Source organism: Copidosoma floridanum, unplaced genomic scaffold, assembly GCF_036245765.1.
Source record: "Copidosoma floridanum isolate Cflo_tuat_1 unplaced genomic scaffold, Cflo_Japanese_pri ptg000020l, whole genome shotgun sequence".
NCBI classification, from domain to species: Eukaryota; Metazoa; Arthropoda; class Insecta; order Hymenoptera; family Encyrtidae; genus Copidosoma; species Copidosoma floridanum.
The window spans coordinates 26,029,582-26,050,370 of NW_028321897.1; the positions used below are offsets into that span (position 1 = coordinate 26,029,582).

Sequence of the window (20,789 nt, forward strand, 5' to 3'; positions counted from 1 at the left end):
GTAAATTTGCTCAAGTTCTTGTCATCTTTAAATGTATATATTAACACTGCGCACCGCTGTTCTGCTAGAATCCTCATTATCGACCTTGTCATCGTCATCGTTTTCTTTTAATGCATACGTATCAGTGCTCATTACGTTAACTAGAGTGCGTGCGTGAAGTGCTGTTCACACGGCTGTTTTGCTGTCCATGCCTTTATCAAATTGTGGTCAATTTAATATTGTTTGGGTGTAGGTGTGTTACAATTGGTACTTCTGATCTTTTGTGCACACCTTCATCGTCGTCGTTCTCCTCGTCGCAGTTGTCGACCTTCTTGTTGACGCTGTTTTAAGTGCACGCACGTCAGTGCTGATATCAAAGTGCGTGTGTTAATAATGTTGCTGCAGAAAACCTTTTTGATTCCACAGAGTAAACGTTTTAATTTATTTTTCTGTCAATATGGCTGATTTTCTGTGCGAGCGTGTGTCACTGTCAAGAATGCTGCTTTTTCTTGCAAGTATGTTGCCAATAGTGCTGCGAGTACTTCTGCTGCTGCAAACCTTTTTCTTTTCGTCCATATGTGCACTCGATACGCTGATTATGCTGCTGCTAGAGTCTTTTTTTCGTTATGCTTAAGCGCCCTTATGTTAGCATATAGTAATTAGTTCTAAAAAAAAACTTAATGATGAAGATATTTAATTAGTATATAATTCAAGTATTAATTATGATGAATATGTTGTAAGCGTTTGTAGCAATTAATGATAACACTGCTATTGTTTCTCTTAAGAATGATATCAACGTCATGATTTTTCATAGTGCGATAGAATTAGCTAAAAATTGTATCAATATACCGAAAATTCTGAGTGGATTAAAAAAAAGGGTAGTAGTTTTAGTGTTAAAAACAACAACAATTAACATCTACAAATGTCATCCGGGGCCGCAAAACATCGCAAAAACGGCCAAAACAGGTTATTAACATCTAGAAAAAACCAAAGAGTGGTACTTCAAAAAGTATGGTGTGAAAAAGATGCGCAAAAAAGTACCTTTTTATTTTAAACGCGTTCACTCAAAACTTTCGAAGCATGCGTGCGGAAAGGGAGCGTGGCCTACAGCAGCGGTTTGTCGAGCCAATTCCACTGACCAGAGAGCTGAAAGCCATTTTTTGCATTGTTAAGATACTTTAAATAGGTAAAAACAATCGGCGTTTCAGGTTGTTGTAAATATAGATGAAGAGAAATACGTTAGAAAAATATTCTTATGCTCACTAACACCTTTTTTATGGCCATTTTATGAGAGGATCTTTTTTCGGTTTTTGCTGCGGTTCACGAAAAGTTAAAACCGATCAGGCTAAAATTTTTTGTGTATGTGAAGTGCTGTAATATCCAGCGTGTCCTAATTACTAACAGCAGCACTTAACATTGTATAGAAAACGAGTAACAGAGTTTGGAAAAATGGTTTTGTGACAGAACAAATTTTTTTTTTAGCCAAAACATTAAAACTGGACTCGAAACAAATTTTGATGCCTAAAGCTTGTTATTAATTCCTAAGTACGTGTGTTTGTCTTTCCGTTACGTTTTCTACAAAAGAGATGAAAAGGAGGGCAAATAAATACAGCCAATGAATTAAGCAAAGGAAAGAGCGATGGCAGAAAACGAGAATAAGAGGGGGAATTGTATATTTTAAATACTGTAAGTGGTGATATTATTATAATTGTAAACGTAGGTTTGGGTGTATATTTTAGTGTGATTGGGTAGGAATGTAGAAGTAAATGTGAGTCAGCAACTTATAACAATTATCGAAATTATTAATTGTGTTGTTTTACAGTGCCTTTTGTAAATCGTATTATGCTGGGAGTAAGTATAAGTGTGTGTGTTTATGTACAGTTGAGGAGAGGTAAGTCGTATGTGTGGGATCGGTTGTATCAGAGGAGTAGTAGAAAGAAAGTGATAGAGGTGATTTTGTGGGTAGTAGGCTGCGAGCAGCAAAACTGCAAGGACTTGACGGGTGTCTGAGAGGGAAGGATGTAGACCGTATGCGCCATCGAGACGTCGTCGTCCAACCTCCTTCCGTCCAGCAGCTCATGACGACCTTCGAAAAGCATTAGCTATGGCATAGCTTGACACTGACTGTATAGTAACGAGATGATTGAGGGCACTGGGCGGCATTATGATGGCGCGACACAGGGATCTACCTTGAAGATGGCTTGTCTGGGGTGTGATAGCATGATGCGAGGTAAGGTTGGCGACTGGTAGAAAAGTGTGGGAGAGGAACTTCGTAGGTGATACCAGAGAAAAATTGCTCGTGGTGCTCGTGGGTAAGATTTGTGTAAAAGGTGCAGGTGAAAGGCGGGTGAGTAGATGTATGTGTGTGTGAGTGCTAGAGGCATTCTGTGGATTAATTTGTTATTGAGGAAAAGAGTGATAAAAATTATTGTCGGTCAAGATCACTGAGGACGAGAGAGACAGATAAAGAGAAATAGAGAGAGAGAGAGAGAGAGAGAGAGAGAGAGAGAGAGAGTGAAGTCGAAAGAACCGACAGACGTGTACACGAGGGCACGGATCAGATTTTCCAAGAGCAAGACGTTCGGGTCGGGGAAGAGGACATAATGCGTGTGTGTGTATTCACAGTATTGTCCGAATCTCAGCAGTCGACCAGAGGCTAATAGTAGAACTTCCTGCGAATAATGTGTGTGCGAGTTCGCAACGTTGTCCAAAAATTGGTAAGCCAGCTAGTGAGGCTAACGGTAGGACTCCCTGCGGAAAAAAGAGACAATGTGCAGTGTGGGATCTTGTCTTTGAGTTAATACGTAAGGTAACTCATGATTAAAGGTGTTGCGTGGTGGCCAGGTATTCTCGCAATTGAGTCAGGTTGTTATAACTTCGGAGCTGACAATTCTCTAGATCACACGCATGAAGTTTTATGCCCCTGTATGTAGGCGTGCGGGTGTGGGTGTATATGTGTAAGTGTGCGTGTGTAAATCTGCGATTACTACGAGTGAGCTCTGGAGGTAACGTCGATTCTATGGAAGTTTTCGTCTTCTGTAAGCGAGTAAACTAAAAGTAAACTTTGAGTTACGTGTATTTATTGGTGCAAGTTTAATGCGTGTACCCTGGTCATTTTTCTCAGGAACTCTTTGCATCCCAATGGACAATCCACGGCGGGGCTTTTTCTAGGCTTGGTAAGGAGTTTTTATCATAAGAGCAGAGCTGAGTCAAGCAGAAGCATTGGAGAGTAAATTAAGTTCAAGTACTTTTTAGGCGTAAGGCGTTTTAGGTATTGCATCTGTTCAAAGAAGTTTTAATGCATTGCGTTGGGACTATGGGAAAATATCGACAGAACTGGAAAATGCAGTGTTACAACTCAAAAAGGCAGGTTTTCACAACTTGCGAAAAAACAGCTAAACTGATATGGACCTAACGCGGCTCATTTTGTTCGTATTCGAATCACATATCTTTTTACACCATACGTTTCTATGTTTGATTCTTTGGCTTTCTTCTAGACGCAAAAAATCTGTTTTGGACATTTTGCCATTTTTTTTGGGGCCTTGGATGACATTTATAGATGTTGAATTCTGTGTTAATTTGTTACCATGCATTAAAACTACTACCCTATTTTTTTAACTAGTCAGAATTTCAGAAAAACCAATTCGACACCCCTATCAACGAAGTATATAAGGTCGTGACCAGACATCATTTATTTGATATTTATAGATCACAGAACAAACATTAAAACTAAGTCCGTCTAATACTTCTGTCTTAGGAGAACAATGTGTTTTACCGATCGAGATACCACGAACACACTTTTTTTTTGTCTGCTGGAACGCCTAACTTTACATTTTATTATAAATATTGATTAACGTAATAATAAATTTAACGTTAGTTATTAAGTGCTTAGTTTCCAAATCAGCCATAACAACCAGCATTAAAATCCAAAAATATAGCTATCGATATCAAACGAAGAAATAATACTCTTGGCAATGTGGTTACCTGTAGTCTTACTATTGATTAAGACCAATTTAGTGTGTATGCCGGGTTGTGGCTTTTCCTGAAACAATTCTCAAAGGTACTACTATTCGCAACTCCAATTACTCTGTCACTATTCTCAAGGTAAATACGTTAAGAAATATGTGTAAGTTCAAGCAGTAGAGCTTTTATAAGTAGAAGAACAGTCAACTCCATATGAAGCTGAAACTAGCCGCTTCTCCCAGCCAGCTGACGGTCACAATACCGCAAAAAAAATTAAAGTGTTCAAAGGTCAACTAAAAGACTTCTTATTGATTAGGAATTAACTGTAACTAATAACTAATGTAAAATTAGCCTCACGAACTCCTTGTTTTGCAGAAAACAATTAGTTAAACTGCAAAATTCGGCTACATTCGTGAAACTAAGCCAGTTTTCCACCTTTTGAGGTTTCCAAACAGAATTTTAGCACGAAATGAAAAATTTTCTTTATCTACCACACGTACAGAAAAAGCTCCAAAAACTTTTAGGAGGGTACACTTTCTCATTTTACAAAAAGTGAATAAGTAATCTGCGAAATATGGCTACTCTCGTGAAAACGACAGAGTTTTCCATATTTTGAGGTTTCCAAACAATATTTTAGCACAAAATATAATATAATCTTTATCTTCTACAGTACAGAAGAAGGTCAAAAAACTTTTGGAAAGGAAAACTTTTCCATTTACCAATAAACAAATAAATAATTTGCAAACCACGGCTATTTTTGTAAAAACGACAGAGTTTTTAACCTTTTGAGGTTTTTGAACAACATTTTAGATTAAAATAATTTATTTTCTTTATTTACTTTACGTACAAAAGGGGCTCCAAAATTTTTTAGGACGCCGTTTGGATAGAAATAGTTACTTAGCGAATTCAAAGAAATTAAAATGATTTCTTAAGTTTTTTTGAGTTTTCTTGCCAATGAGAACTCCAGACAATATTTTATTATTAAATAAAGTTCGCATTCTCTGAACAACGTGTACAGAAGATATTTTAAGGCTTTTTAAAAGGGTACACATCGCTGTTGATCAATAATTGACAAGTTAATTAGCGAAATTAGAGTGATTTCTCGAGCTCTTTTGAGTTTTTTTGCTATGAAGCAACTTCAAAGAATATTGTATTTAAAAGAACAATACGCATTATCTTGAAAACGTGTACAGGTCGTATTGCTTATGTTTTTAGAAGAGTAAACTTTGCTGTTTAGCAATAGTTATTTAATTTAAGGGCGAAATAAAATAATGTTTTAAAGTTTTAACATATTTTTTTGCTAATTAGGACTCTGAACAATGTTTTGTCAACAAATAAAGTACATATTTTTTTAACAATAATTTTAGTTCATTTAAAATTTTTTTAAATAGGTACGTATCTATGTTAAGAATAAAATACTTAGTTACTGAGCAGAAAATAATGATGCTAAATTTGTCTTTTCGAAAGACTGCAGACAATATTTCAATGATATATACATAAGGTGTATTCTGATGGATCTGTACAGAAGAAAACTCCAATTTTTTTAAAAAGGTCACGTAACGCTGTCTTGTAGTAAATAATTACAAAAAATAACGTATTATGGTAAATTTATTGTGGTACTTTTATTTATGGGTTGGATAAAATTCTTTCGTTTTCACGAAAGTAGCTATATTTTGCAGATTGTTTATTCATTTATTGTAAAATGAAAAGGTATACCCTCCTAAAGGTTTTTGGAGCTTCTTTTGTACGTGTGGTGGATAAAGAAAATATTTTATATCATGCTAAAATGTTGTTTAAAAACCTTAAAATGGGGGGAAAACTGTGTCGTTTTCACGAGAATAGCCATATTTCGCAGATTATCTATTTATTTATTGTAAAATGAGAAAGCGTACCTTCCTAAAAGTTTTGGAACCTGATTATGTACGTATAGTAGATAAAGATTACATTATATTCTGTGCTAAAATATTGTTTTAAAACTTCAAAATTTTGGAAAGCTGGCTTAGTTTTATACTACTCATTTAATACTTCACATATTTTTTATCCATTTTTAATTTTACAGAATCTTTTACAAGTGATTGTCTGGTGCCTTTGCAGAGGCACGTGAAAAATGAAAAAAAAAAAAAAAAAAAAAAAAAACAAGAACGAAACATGAAACTTGAATCACGGACTGCTTCCATGTTAATAAAATGAGCCTAGAAAAATAAAAAGTTAAAAACAGATCTTCTACAATATACTTAAATTTATTATTACTAATATTTCATATCGAGCATGAGGCACCTTTCATCTGCAACGGTTCTTAGTCACTGAATATACGTATCGTCATCAAACATGTATTAATCACGTGACTCAATAGCTCATACGCATGCTCATGGCCTAGCGTCCTAGCACCGTGCCCGTAATTTTAAATTTACTCATATTCTAACAAGACTACAATCTGTTTCTCTTACTTTTTATAATTAGTTAGACCTAATTCTAGATGGTATCAACATAGGTCTTGATGTTGAATTGATATGCAAATTTCGTCACTACTATACTTAGTTGCAGATGCGTACTTCAAGTAGGCACTAAATTTGTTATTTTGCAATCGAATCATTAATAGTGACAACTAGACTTCTTTGATGTTTAGTGCAACTAAACGAAAATGGGCAAGTTAGTTTTTTCTAAAGCCATTTATTTTAAACCCCAAAATTTACAGAAATTAAATGCTTTCATACGTTAGCATCTTGTTTTTCAGGAAGTTTCTCTGTTCATACGTTTATAGTTCGGATATTTATTGTTAACTAAGCGATAAAATGCATGTCAAGATGCTTATGTACGTTTTTTGATTTTATATAATCTTTATTACTGCCGAGGTTTCATGTGTAATATGACCTTTATGACTCCCCCTCCCCCTAAAAAATTTACTAAATTGTCGTCTTGATTGATCATGCAATATTGCTTGTAGTCAATAGTAGGTAGAAGTATATTATTTAATGAGAACTGCAACAATCGTATGTCCTAATCAAATTGCTGGAAAAAATTTAGGAATGGAGTTGATGAAGCTGAAACTAGCCGCTTCTCCTAGCCGCCTGACGGTCACAATACTGCAAAAAAAATTAAAGTGTTCAAAGGTCAATTAAAAGACTTCTTATTGATTAGTAATTAACTGTAACTAATAACTAATGTAAAATTAGCTTCACCAACTCCTTGTTTTGCAAAAAATAATTAGTTAAACTGCAAAATTTGGCTACATTCGTAATGTACCCTCCTTACTACTACCCGCTCCTTATACTAACCCTTACGAAGAGCGGTCAAGAATTTCGCAACTATCAAACCCCGTCACGCTTACCAATTGGCACAGTTGGAACTTGGACGCCTTAATTTTTCCTCTCCAAAAAAAAAAAAATAAATAAAATAATAAAAAAATAAATTAAAAAAAAAAAAAAAGAAAAAAAAAATATAAAAAAAAAAAAAGAAAAAAAAAAAGTTACCAACCAGGCAGCAGCGTCGGTAATAATATTTAAATTACGCGGGGCCACCGCGCGCCCTCTCCCGCGCATACTGGCTACCCACGCAGGATCACGTGGCCTGCCAAAATAGGACCCCGGCCACGCCCCCGCTCTCGCCGCCAGCCGCATGACATATATCTATGAGAGTGTCTGGAAAAATAGTACCCTTACTACTAGTGTATGTATGAATGCGCTAATCTATGCGTTTACGTTTTCATTATTAATATTAATTTATTAATTCATTGTGGAACTCACAACTGTGTGAATCGTATTGAAAATTTTCAATTTACTTGTGTCTCAATTAACTTGCAGAATCGTTGATATATCTGGTACTGATGTGTCGTCTTACTTAGTGTACAACTACGGCAAAGAGCTACAAGGTAGAAATATGGGCCATCATCATCCCTATTTATCGTTTCTGCTATAAAAATCGATTAGTAAGCAGAGTGTTAATTTGTTCAACAAAATTTTAGTAAAACTTTTACTCCCGCGTCCTAAGAGTAAATTATACGCAAAAATCACAAACAAGTCTATAGTGTTGACTGAGGCCTCTCAGGTGTATTCGAACGTCAACAGTGTCGGACTACACTGAGAAGCAAGGAAACACAAAGGCGTCCCGCAAAAAAAGTTCCAGCAACAGCAATTAAGAAGCTGCAACACATTATTGAATCGGGCACGAATCGAAATTCTCGTAGTTTAAGGAACGTCAAAGAAAACTTCACGAAACCCCTAAAAAGACTATTGTAAAGTATATGGTAATGAAATCTTTTGCCTACGTAAATACTTAGACTTTTCATAAATTATAAAAAGAATATGATATTTAATTTTTACTATGGACACTAAGCTCCACGGACAATACAAAAAATTTCATATGTTGAACACTTATCTAAATAAAAAAAAAAATGAAAAACGAAATAGGCCCTGGGGTATAATCTAGAAATCCCACGAACGACATCTCTTAATTATACATATGTTGAGACAGCACTTAAAACAAGCTTAGTCATAATATATGCATAGTCTTCAAATGTTTGAAAATCCGCCATATCTTTAAAAAAATGCAAGATAAATTAAAAATATGTATTTTTATGGTTTTCGAAAATGGGAAAAAAGTTTCAGCGAGTAAATAGAGTAATACTAAATTACATTAAAAATGACCTCATTTTTAGTGTTTTTGATGTATTTTTATGGAATTAAGGTAAAAATTTTTAGGAAGCATTAAAATTTGTTTATAATACTATAAGAAATGTGCGGAGATTATGATTCACTGATTTTCCAACACACAACCTCAAAAGTAATAAATATACGTTAATGTATTAACAGGAAGTTAAATGTATCAAAAATAACAGTTTGTATAGGTTTTGTTAGTTGACAAACAATCGCTAGACACGAATATATAGGTGGAAGTGGATATGATATAAACAATAGCTATGACTTCACATAAATAAGCTATAAATTTTTGTAAGAAAGACTTAAGACTATAAAAAAAATTTTTGTGAATTTTGAAAATTGTGATGATTTGCTAATACTTGAGAACATATAAAAAATAATTTGTCCATGCAGAAACGAAACAAAATAAAATATAAAAAACAAAAATTAAGTCAAAATCTATGCACGAGTGGAAACGAGAGAAAAGTTGGTATTAATATTATGACATAAGTATTGCGAATAATTACAAAAAGTAGTAGTTATACATTTGCAGAAGACTATGTAAACATACTTCAGATCTTTTATTATAGTAATGCAATGATTCTTTCGTTAAAAAAATTAATTGTAAAAATAATTTTTGTACACGAGGTTGTAAGCTATCAAAAAAGTCACTTAAACTCTACTGCTTTTTTTATGAATATGAGGAATATATAACATAATTGTTTTATTTTCCAACTACTTGATAAGTTTAAGGTGAAACAGAAATTGAATCTCTATAATGAAATATCATTCTAAGACTTATAATTTTATTTAAAAGTATTCCTAAATTAACATTTTTAAGAACATGAAAATACAAACGTCAAAGTAAGCATTCAGATAAAAAAAATTGTAAAACTACCATTTTCAATAATTGAAGAAGACTTTTGGTCAATTGATTGTCAAAAGTGTTTTTACCCAATAATATTTCTTAGTTAACTGGAAAATTCGTTTTGCTGTGTATTTAGAGAAACGTGCGTACTTTCTCTTTAATGTTTCATGAACGATAAAAATTACATTTTTCTAAGAATTATGGTAATACAGATTAAATTAAATATTTTTTCATCGGAAGTTACATTATTATATGAGTAAATTATACGTGTGCATGTGATAATGTAGTGTTACCTTTTCTCATATTTCCTGTATTAATGTGGAAACCGTACAAAAAATCGTAATAACTGTTAGCGGTTACTTCAGTACTCCTGCCTCTATCTTGAATAATTCTTTCTAAATCTTGATACATGTCCACATAAGGAAATGCTAAAAGATCCAGTAATTTTTTGCAATTAAAGAGAGTTACAACTAGTTGTCTCAAACAGTCAACACGACGTGCAATATCCGGATTTGTATTTAAATAATTATATGCTTCAGTATAATGTTGGAGACCGAGATGTTGAGTAAAAATTATGGAATAATATGTCGGTAGGTTTTGGTTATATTTCTCTGCTAGAGTTAAAGCATTCATTGCTAGTGTTGTTATACAATCAGATGCATTGAATTGTTCAAACATTTTTATAACTGTTAAAAAGTAGTGATCAACAGCATCATTTTTTGATATTTTTCTATCTGTTACTAATAATTCTAATATATATTTTTCACTTATGACTCCACTAAAGGCTCTTAAAAAAATATCACATGCTTTTTGAGTTTCACCCATCTCTAAAAAACTCATAGCCAGAATAAATTTTCTTGATGTTCCGTTCCATTCGCACCAAGTGCCAAGTATTCTTATGTATTCTTGTACCAACGGAAATTGACAGCTAAATAAAAGCCACTCAGGAAAGTGGAAATCCTCTGAAATAGGCCAACTATATTCACATAATAAAAATTAAGGAAAACAGGTAATAATAAAATAATATAAATTTCAAAAGGATACATTAGTTTAGAAACGAGATTTACACACTCAAGCATCCCAATATGCCAATAGATATTACTAAATGTTTTGAAATGAAAACCACTCATCATACAGGACCCATCTTTCACAATGTATTGTATAAACGACTCTAACAATGAATACGGTCGATACTGCTTTGTTATATTTAATTCTTGTGAACGTCTTAGAATAGAGAGGCGTTGTAAGCTGCTTTCCCTTGAAAACAATAAAATTAGGTAATAAAACACCCTTAAATTATAAATTATGTTAAACTTACAAGAAATTCGGTGGTAGTGAAGAAATAATTTCGCACTCACATATCCACATAACAACGTGATATGCTTGCATAAGAACTACAGCTTTTGGAGCAGCATTTGATCTTATCCAACTGAAGGTTTGAGAATCAAACAGTTCAGAGCGACATAAAATAATCTGTTGTAGAATAAGAAGATTTCTGCAAAGAGAATATCTTATAAGATTTATCTGTGAAACAGTTTTTGATATAACTGATACTCCCAATTGACTCTTGAAATAATAGTCAACATTAGATAGAGTACGAGGACATTCATCATCCTTCTTGTGCATATTCGATTTTCTATTTTGTAGTGAATCATATGTCAATAGCCTAATAAGAATACCAGTTGCATTAGCAAGGTCTTGAATATTATCTATTATCTCAAAGATTTCTGATTGAAAATCTAAACCTGGAATCTTGAAAATAATGATTTGTAGAATTTATCGTTTCTTTTTTAAAACTATCTGACTCCACATTTATCAAACAGATAATTTGATTTCAAATAACACAATATTTAAAGCAACTAACACATAAGATAATTACTTTTATGTACAGTAAAAGTTTTATATCATTATATGCTACCTTTTATTTTTGTTATTTACAAAAAAAAATTATTCAGCCATTATACAACATATATATACCTACATAAATTATAGTACTGAAAGCTGGTGTTTGCAAAGCACGATAACATAACAATAAAATTCAACGTATTCATGTCACAGACAATAAATTTTTGCGTCCCTATGTGAGAGTGCCACTACTAACAAAGGTAAGTATACAGAGAAGCACGCAGTGCAAATTAATTTAAAATATATTAAAAAACTGCAGAACTGGGTACAGCATAACATTTCAAATAAGAATAAACAAAGAAATTTTTTTTTATCAAAAGAATATTTAAATATCAACGCAAGCGACCAAAGGGGATTGTTTCGGTGAATTTTCAATAATAAAAAAAAAAAACAAAAAAAAAAAAACAACTAGTCTCTAAACAGATTTGAGCCCTCGACCTCTTGCACTCTGGCCAAAGCCCATACCCACTCTGTGATGAGCCAGCCCGGTATATGAAGTGTAATTACTACATATTATTATACATTTCATAACATATTTTTAATATTAATTTACATTTACTTTTGGTTTGAGTATACATTATATAAATAAATAATTTATTTAATAAAATACATTTTTTGGTACCCGTTTTTTTCAAAAAATTGAAAATTAGTATATATTTGCAAAGCAGCTTTCATATGTATTAATAAACATTTATTCACTTATTATTCATTTTTTTCTTCTAAAATAAGTAAATAATTGTTTGAACAATTTTTCGTATTTTTTAATACTTTTCTATTTACAAAAAAAAGATTTTCGTTACTGTATAATTACAACAATCGATTTTTATTGCTTTTTTTTTTTCACGAAATTTAGAGAGGTGGACAAAGCGCAAATATATGCAGCTACGCTGAAAATTATTTTTCTTATATGGATCAGCTGACGTTCATGCTTCTACGCATACTTGACCCCGTTTTTCGTATGTTATTATACAAAAAAAAAAAAAAAAAATATGGATCTATTTGAAAATCAAACAGGTTTATCTAAAAGTAATCTTTCATACAAAAAAAAATTGGGGGGTTCATACCGATCTTATAAATGTAATTTTTAGTGATTTTTCAATAATGTTACATGTTAAATTGTCTACTTTTTGAATTAAACATGTGAAAGCGGGTACAGTTGAATAATCTGCAATTTTTTTTGGGTATTTCTTATGGTATTTTGAGTATACTTTTGATGCTTCAATAATATCTGTCAAAAAAAACTATTTATGATGAACTTCCTGAAGGGACATTGTTTATATTGTATTGTGCCATAATATATTGTTTATAATGTTTTAGTTCATGTTATAGTTAGGTATATTTATATTTATAATTATACTGTCTGCCATATAATTTTATAGAAGTATAACTTTTTACTTGGGTACTCAAGCACCCACTGTCCACTGGTTTTAAATAATTTTATGAGATTTATTGTACTTTTCGAAATTAAGTGAATTCAAAACGAAATTCACTCAAATTCCATCATGGCTTTAGAATTATGGATTAGCTAACCAGAGTGTGCGAAAAGTTTATTTTTATGTATTTTGAAGGATTTTCCGTGTCTAGATCATTTTATTAATTGATACAAATAGCTTTATTCCTCTCTACATCATTATGATCTATAATGGAATGGTTGTATTAAATGACATTTGGGTAAAACAAAAGACATGTACATAGATATTATGTATCGTAAAAAAGTAGTAATTTTATGAGTACTCATAAACTTTAAAAATTAAGGACTGCATCGATAAATATCACAATGTAGGTGAACCAAGTGGCGAATCAGGTAATAAAAGACATTAGTCATGTAGATCATCAACTTGCAGGCTGGGCTGATCAACATCGAGATACCTAAGCATGCAGACATGATCTCGTGGATAACGTGTAGTAGGCCTAGTAGACGTTTTGTAGTACCAAGAGGTAAACGAAGTGAAATTAATTACAAATCCTTACCATGGTCTGATGCTTAATTTTATTAAAACGTGAAAAACCGTACTTACCATAAGTGTTTGTACTGTAAATGGGCTTTAAGGATTCCGCTTTTTTAACAATAAAACTTCTGTATTTTAGCATCGTTATATTATTAGTTGACATTAAAAATATACATTGTTAGTAAGGTCTGACTTTCATTTTTCCTAACACGCAGAATTAAGATGTTTTTTTCGAATTAAAGCTGCATCACAGGTCAAAAATCATAAACGTTGGTATTGTCTAATAAATGCAAGCAAAAATTATTTGGAATACAAGTATTTAAGAAAAAAGTGGATGTTGCTGTTCATTAAATGTTTCAAAGGTGATGTTAAAACAGAAAAATGAAGTGGAATTGCAACTTTTCTACCAACCACAGCCTTCAACGGTAAGACTATTTGTGACAAAGTTGCATGACGCCTGAGCAACATATTTTTCTTATTTTAAATGAAACATACAGCTGAATACGTTTTCTCCATCCAGTTTCTTTGTAAGTATTTTGACGCTATCCTAGTCAAACTTGATATTAAATCCAACCCCATCAATAAGTTACGTTCAGATGTTGAGAAAATTTTAAATAGACTAAATGACGTGAGTTACGTGATTGCATTATAATATTGGAAAGATATTTAGTGACCAAAAAATTTCGTTGACGCTTGGTCGTTAAAAAGGGAGGTTATGTTGACAAAATTATTTTATGAACATGAATTGTAGAAATTTTTCATTTGATGCCTTAAAGACGTTATAATCTCATAATGTATTCATGTTACATAGTTTGATTATAAATAGAGTGTCTATTTCCTTGTTTAAAAGAAATTATATTTGTATTCAGTTAACATCAGTTTGAATGAAATCACCTGCCGTAGGTGTGGCTTATAGGCTTAAGATTTTAAGACACCCATGTACAGGCACCCTTAAGGTTGCGGAAAAGCATTAGATGAGCTATAGAAGGTATAATAGATACTATCAATAATAACCATAACCTTTGGATAACGCTCGCAGTGATAATTTCAATATAATGTTTTCCATAATTAAAAAAAATTTCTCACGATTTCACAATGTTTTCGGGAAATACAATTTTCAATTCGTACCAAAAATGGAAGAAATCTTGAGCAGCATTAACAAGTTGGGTAATAACTCTACTCCAGTAAATCAGAATAGTAATGCCGTTTAGATAAGAATTATTCGGCAGAATACATCGGAAAGACAAAAAATAATTTAAGAACATAATCTCTGAACACAAAAAGAGAACTGATTTAGATTTCATATTATCGAAACATATGTGCGGAAATTATAATGAGTTCAACTAGGATAACGTCAAAATACTTGACAACGAAACTTATTGATATCAATATGTCTGATAATAGCATTAACAAAAAAGGAAGACCTAAAATATTTTCAAAAATTCATCATTCTGTCCTTTTTAATTTAAATAGAATTTTCTCTTTTTCCTGATTTGTTATTTACGTATGCACATAACTTATATTCATTGTAAATACTAAACATTTGATGTTATCTCTCTCTTTCTCTCTCTTACAATATATTTAGTTAATCAGCTTCTGCATTTTTATGTTGCTATCACAACTTTGCATTTTATTGTAATTAATAAATATTAGCTAAGTAGTTACTTGACTGTCAGTTAAGTATGTCACTTTTTAGTGTGACTAAAATATATTTTATTAAATAATCTTAATCAGATAGAAACTCATCAGGTTTTAAATGTGTACATCATTGTGCTTGGCAACTTTAGCCAAATGAGGCTTGGAAGATCCGTACGAATTGTTGCAGACAAATATGGATATACTGCCATCAACATCGTCTATATTTTAATCAAACTCAGTCTATTATTACTCTACTCAAACACACTTTGCTAGCAGGGATCTTCGAAGCAGATTTTTTTACCAGTTTCTCCATACCAGGCATTTTCAAAGTGGTAGATTGAAAATTGCTTATCAAACTTGTGAGTCACCAGGCAATTTAAACATTTACTTTTTAGTGTATTATTTTCATCAGCCTATTCTGACGGGCACTCTACTCCAGTTATGGGTTGATACGCCTGTTACTATGTCGTCCCCATTGTCTGCTTGCAGTATGCGCACAGTTACGGGATGCAGCCGATGCGGAATTACGAGGCGAAATACTCAACCTCGACCGGGCCTGTGTTGCATTAATACTCTTGGTGACACTCCCTGTAATATTTATAAGCGGATTTCGTCCATCGAGACACCGCTGGGGCCAAGTATCACGACGACCTTGGTTGTTGTCGCCTTTTGCGACGATTACAAATATGACACAGGGGAACGCGGGACACACTTAAAGTAAACACTCACGACTGGTATTTTATAATAAAAGTAATAGATTCAATATAACAGTTAAAATACAACAATTTACTCGGGGGTGAGTGTGTGTGTGAGTGCGTACGTCTGTGCTAATATGCGGGCTAACACGGGCCGCTGCCCTTTACAAATAAATGGTCAACAAGGGACCGGTACTCACAGTGTCACGAATGTCGCTTCTCGACAATGCCTCTGACAGGCCAAGATAACTAGGAGCAACGGAGCAGGTACGCTGAGGCCAGTAGGCGTCCCTACTGGTAGCGTTCGAAGGCTGAGGTCGTCAGTGATGGCCTTGGTGACCCTGAGTCTGGCGTCGCCTGCTATCCCAGCAGGACCAGGAAATCTCAGCACCAAGCACTGCACCAGGGACAACTTAAGCGCAGCCGCAACAACAACAATCGCAGAAAAAAATGCTTCACGCGGAAAAGTTCTTAACGCTCGCAAGAAGGCCCAAGCTAATCTGCCCCCTCCACTTTTTCTATTTTCTCTCTTTCCCTATCTGTCCTAGCCTACTAATGATGGCTCAACGGTAACTCACCATTACAACACACATTCACAACGTAAAACGCTATTTTAACACTCTTCACTCAACACCGGGCAATCTCTGCTGGTCAGAGTAAGAACTTTATCCAGATAATTATTTTTGAAAAAAAGGGTAGTGCTGACCTTCACGCATTAGTACGTCACAAAGAAGACACCAAAATGAAGAACGTCAGTGTAAAACTAGTACTTCTGACAGTAACCTCTCTTCTCAAAAAGAATCCACCAGCAGTTTCAATCCAGTGCAAGCCTGGGTGGCTTCCACAGGCCCCATACATTCTGGGAAACAAGGCACAAAGACGAGCTTCATGATCAAAAGGGACTGTTAAAAGTTCTATGGCCCTTTAAAAATGAAGGACGAAGATTCAGCCTCACAAATTTAGACAGCAACGCAAGCGAGGACAGTATCATGAACGTTTTCAGCAACTAGTCGCAACGAGAAATTGACTCTATGATCAAAAATAGAGTTGAGCTCAAATTAAAGAGAACAAAGAAAGACAACCTAGTTGAGTCAGCTAAGAAGAAGATAGAGAAGACGCTTGAGACCATTAATTAACGGTTCGGTAACACGGGCAATATTAACTTGAATACACACTAGAATATACACTTGAATATAAGGATAGGAACATTAGGTACTGAAAGGAAACTTCCAACTCTCTGCAGTAAAAGAGAAAAAGAGACAAATTTCGTCAAAATATTTAGAAAAAAACTGAACTGTGCCTTCAAGGGTTTAGGACCTGGTTGCTATTATTAAAAAAAATAGTAAAAGAGGCTTTCATAAAGACTTTCAGACAACAAAGTAAAGTGCTTTAAGTAGCGTTTCAAAAATCTATCACAAAAGAACTACGGATGGCGTTTGTAAGGGTAAAAGAACCTACCTCAAGATAAGCAGAAAATGTGAGTAGATTGAAAGTCGCTCCGTAAGCTGTCAAATTCGAAGAAGAATTACAGTAACAAGATGTTCCAGTTTCTCAGATTACGAACATGTCTCAGGTGACAATAAAAAAATTAATTTATCCAAATTATGCTTCCGGTCTAAAAATTTTAACCACCAGAAGAAAGAGTAATTCAGCCCAGCACGGTGTTTCCTCTGCCCAGCAGCAGATAACAAGCACAAAACCAGCAGCAGAAGATGCCTGACGCTCGAAAAAGCGTTAGATGAGGCTAGAAAAAAAGACCAATCAAAGCGCATTTAAGGCGATAAGGCTCTTAAGGAAAAGTATAGGCTAATGCGAACTTACAATTTGCTAAGTATATTTACGTATCAACTCAAGAAAGCATCAGGGGTTTTCGTGGGTATTGGGGAAATACTAAAACAAAATCTACGAAGACTAATACTATCACTGTCTTTGCAGTGTGCATAAACGCATTTTCCTTTTTTCTACAAAAAACTACCTTAATAAAGCCGACAATTATTGAAATTCATCCTATTATTGTTAGTTCTTTCTTGATTATTTACTATTGTACTACAGGCTTATTAATTAAAAAAAAAATTTTTCTAACGCGGGTTTATAAATTTGAAAAGGATGTTCTTGGCTGAAAGTAATTTTTATAAATTTGATGGTTCTATCAGTGATAGTCAGACTCAAAATTTTTTCAAGTATTTTTGTGAGAATAGAATTCTTGTTTGTTGAAATAAAGATGATATCTGGATTCTCATGTATGGATTTGGGATTATACCTTTTGACTAATTAATTAGTAATAACTCTGAATGGAAACTTCGCCCTTGCGCTCAAAAGATCTAGCTTTCTTTAAACTTTCGCATGGGGGTTATAAGCGTCTTCTCTGAGATGATCGTATGTGCTACTCTTCATAGTTTAAACTTACGTGCGTTGTAACTAATACATCACGATGAAACAAAGAAATTGCCTAGCAATATTTACTTATATTAATAATATTTAATTGATATCTAAAATGTATGTCAAATGTTGTTGTACAAATGAAGCAATCAGTCGTATTCGCTGATCAATAAATATCAAAATTTTAAATAGGAATGAAGTTTCACTTTAATTAGTTATTACTTAATATGCATACTAAAACTTCAGTAACAAAATGTATGTAAGTGATGTTTCACTTTACATATTTGTATTTGCTGATAAAACTTCTAACGCGTTGCCAGTAGCCTTCTGAAGCTACGAATTTTTTCCACGTTGCAAAAATAATTTCTTTTAACCAGTTGCAAGTATTTCCGTAATTTTATTGTAAGAATGTAAATCTTATAAAGGCTTAACTACCAATACCAAAAAAACAGCTAAAATAAAAAACTCAGATATGTATTTCAACACAACCATCAGAAGTAAAACTTCATCACGGCGCGTTCGTGAACTTTATGTTAATATGAGGGAATAATAAAAAATGAATATTTGTAAGTAGCTTGATAAATAACAAAATTCAGAACATCCCGTATTTTTTCATGAACTGAGTCATTTAATCATATTATAAAAAAAGTCTTAGAAAAATTAGGGTTATGTTCTTACATAAACTTACTTATTGATACTTATTTGGAATCTCTAATTTCTCAATTATCCGTTAAAAAACCTGCAAAAGTTTAAATATTAGTACATTCAACTTTAGCTTTTAGTAAGAGTTTTTTTTTCTATTTATTGAACTTTTTGAGTATTACTGCTTCTAGCAGTTATTTTTTCAAAAGCCATCGCGCCACCTAAGAAGTCGAGCAAACGACAGATAGTACACTCGATGCACCCTAGTCTCCAGCATGAGTGTAGAATGCGAGATAGTTACAAATTTTTTTACGTTTGTGTGAGTATCTTCATAACTGCACACGCGATTTTGTTAAAACTTTGCACACGTATCAGTAAAGTTGTCATGAATAATATATTAGTTTTTCAAAATATTTTTATCACAACTTAAAAGCTTTTTTCTAAAACTTTTAGGACAACCCACATTGGAGCCCATTTTAAAGAAAACGAAATAAGGAGGCTTGATAAATTTTTTTCTCGAAATATGTAGATGCATTTTGTTTGAATTTGGTGACTACATCCCTGCAGTATTTCTTTAGGCGCTCCAAGTGTCGACCTTCCATGTGTCATTATGAAAAAGGTTATGTCTCATCTGACTCCTGAGAATCAAACAAACGGTTTTTAGATATACTTTTAAATATCAATAATACAAATTTTTTTATTTTTAATTAGCTACTTTGTAAATTAATTAAATTTATCTAAAAGTCCATAAAACTTAACATCTATTTAAAAATAACACATACTAAAATGACATTGTGACATACAGTATCTAGAGCCTTTATAAGTTCGCACCCAAGACTCAGCACTCGCAGCGCATGAGCAGCGGACACAGAGTATAATGAAAAGCTTTCGGCGGCGAACCTGAGCGTTATCAGCTCTCCCGCCCGCTCTCTCCAATCATCCTCTGAAACTAACACCTCACACGCGACTGCTCTCGCTTTAATCCACGAATAAACAGATGTATAACTTTCTTTCACGTGTATATAGAATACACTCCCAAGCTTCACGATTCCCACGTAACAGGAGGTTGTAGATAACCCAACCCTTGACTTTTGGCGCTCGACGTGTGGCGAGTTAACGACAAAGTGATAGGAAATTTTTTCTTGTTTTCTTTCGTCGTCGGAAAGCACCCATAGTGCAGTGTAAGTGGAAATAAAAAGAATTATCATGAAAAGAAAAGTGAAATTAAAAAAAAAAAAAAAAAAAAACAGTGAATAATAACAAGAAAAGGAAAATACAGTGTTAAGAAGACACACGTGGCGAGGCACGTGGGAAACGAGCACGTGTCAAATACCAGCGTGGGCGCACAGCAGCCAACCAGAAGGCCGGCACCGTCAGGAAATAAGACAAGGGAGAGCCAAAACACGAAATTACACAACACCACACGCCTTCTGGTAGCATTATTTTTCTTTGAACATTTTTTGAACGAACACGAAAATGCTTTGGATCGTACTACTTACAATACTGTCCAGGTGGATAAAATTTATGTGAACGGTAAATAATATTCCTGCTGGGCGATAAGTTTTATCAGATAGGCCGATAACAAACAAATACAAGCAAACAAACAAAAAAAAAACAACAAAAAAAACAACCAAACAAAAAAAACAAAATGCAGTCGGGAAAAATTGATAACGTTGTGGTGGGGCGGTGGTTCGCTTAGCAGAAGCGGAGGTCGTAACAGACGACAGTTGATGGTTGCAATTTTGCCATGATTCCAAAGCAGTCAAAGAATTAGAAAAGTCAAACAAAAAAACAAAAGACTTACTCGGAAAAATCTTTAAGGGCATGAAAACGGTCGAGCTAAGAGATAAGAAAAAAGAGGGCCCTAAGCAAATGATTGGAGGAAACGAAGCCTCAGAATCATATATAGAGCACCCACGTAGTGATGATAGTGGAGAGAAAGGGGATAAGTCAGATAGGAGGCCAGCTGGAAATCAGCTTGGCAATTGGAGAAGGAAGACAGAGTTGCTTCGAAGATGATCAGAAAGAGAGGGGGGAGAAAATGAAAGAGAATTTCACAACAGAGATAGAAGGAAAGCTAGACCGAACCAGGAATTCGAAAATTTTACAAATAACCAGGAGAGGTGGGAGCAAAGAA

At 33.7% G+C, this 20,789-nt stretch overlaps 1 protein-coding gene across 4 annotated transcripts in view; it reads right to left on the bottom strand.

Annotated features, from left to right (window-relative positions):
* Positions 1–20,789, bottom strand: part of Nup160 (nuclear pore complex protein Nup160) — a 345,777-nt gene that overhangs the window by 98,334 nt on the left and 226,654 nt on the right. For all 4 annotated transcript variants that reach the window (XM_089593858.1, XM_089593859.1, XM_089593856.1 and 1 more), the window contains 3 exons: positions 10,763–11,196; positions 10,489–10,701; positions 9,738–10,420 (listed from right to left, as the gene is read on the bottom strand). In XM_089593858.1, coding sequence (XP_089449984.1) covers positions 9,738–10,420; positions 10,489–10,701; positions 10,763–11,196 — 1,330 coding nt within the window. The remainder of the gene's footprint in view (positions 1–9,737; positions 10,421–10,488; positions 10,702–10,762; positions 11,197–20,789) is intronic.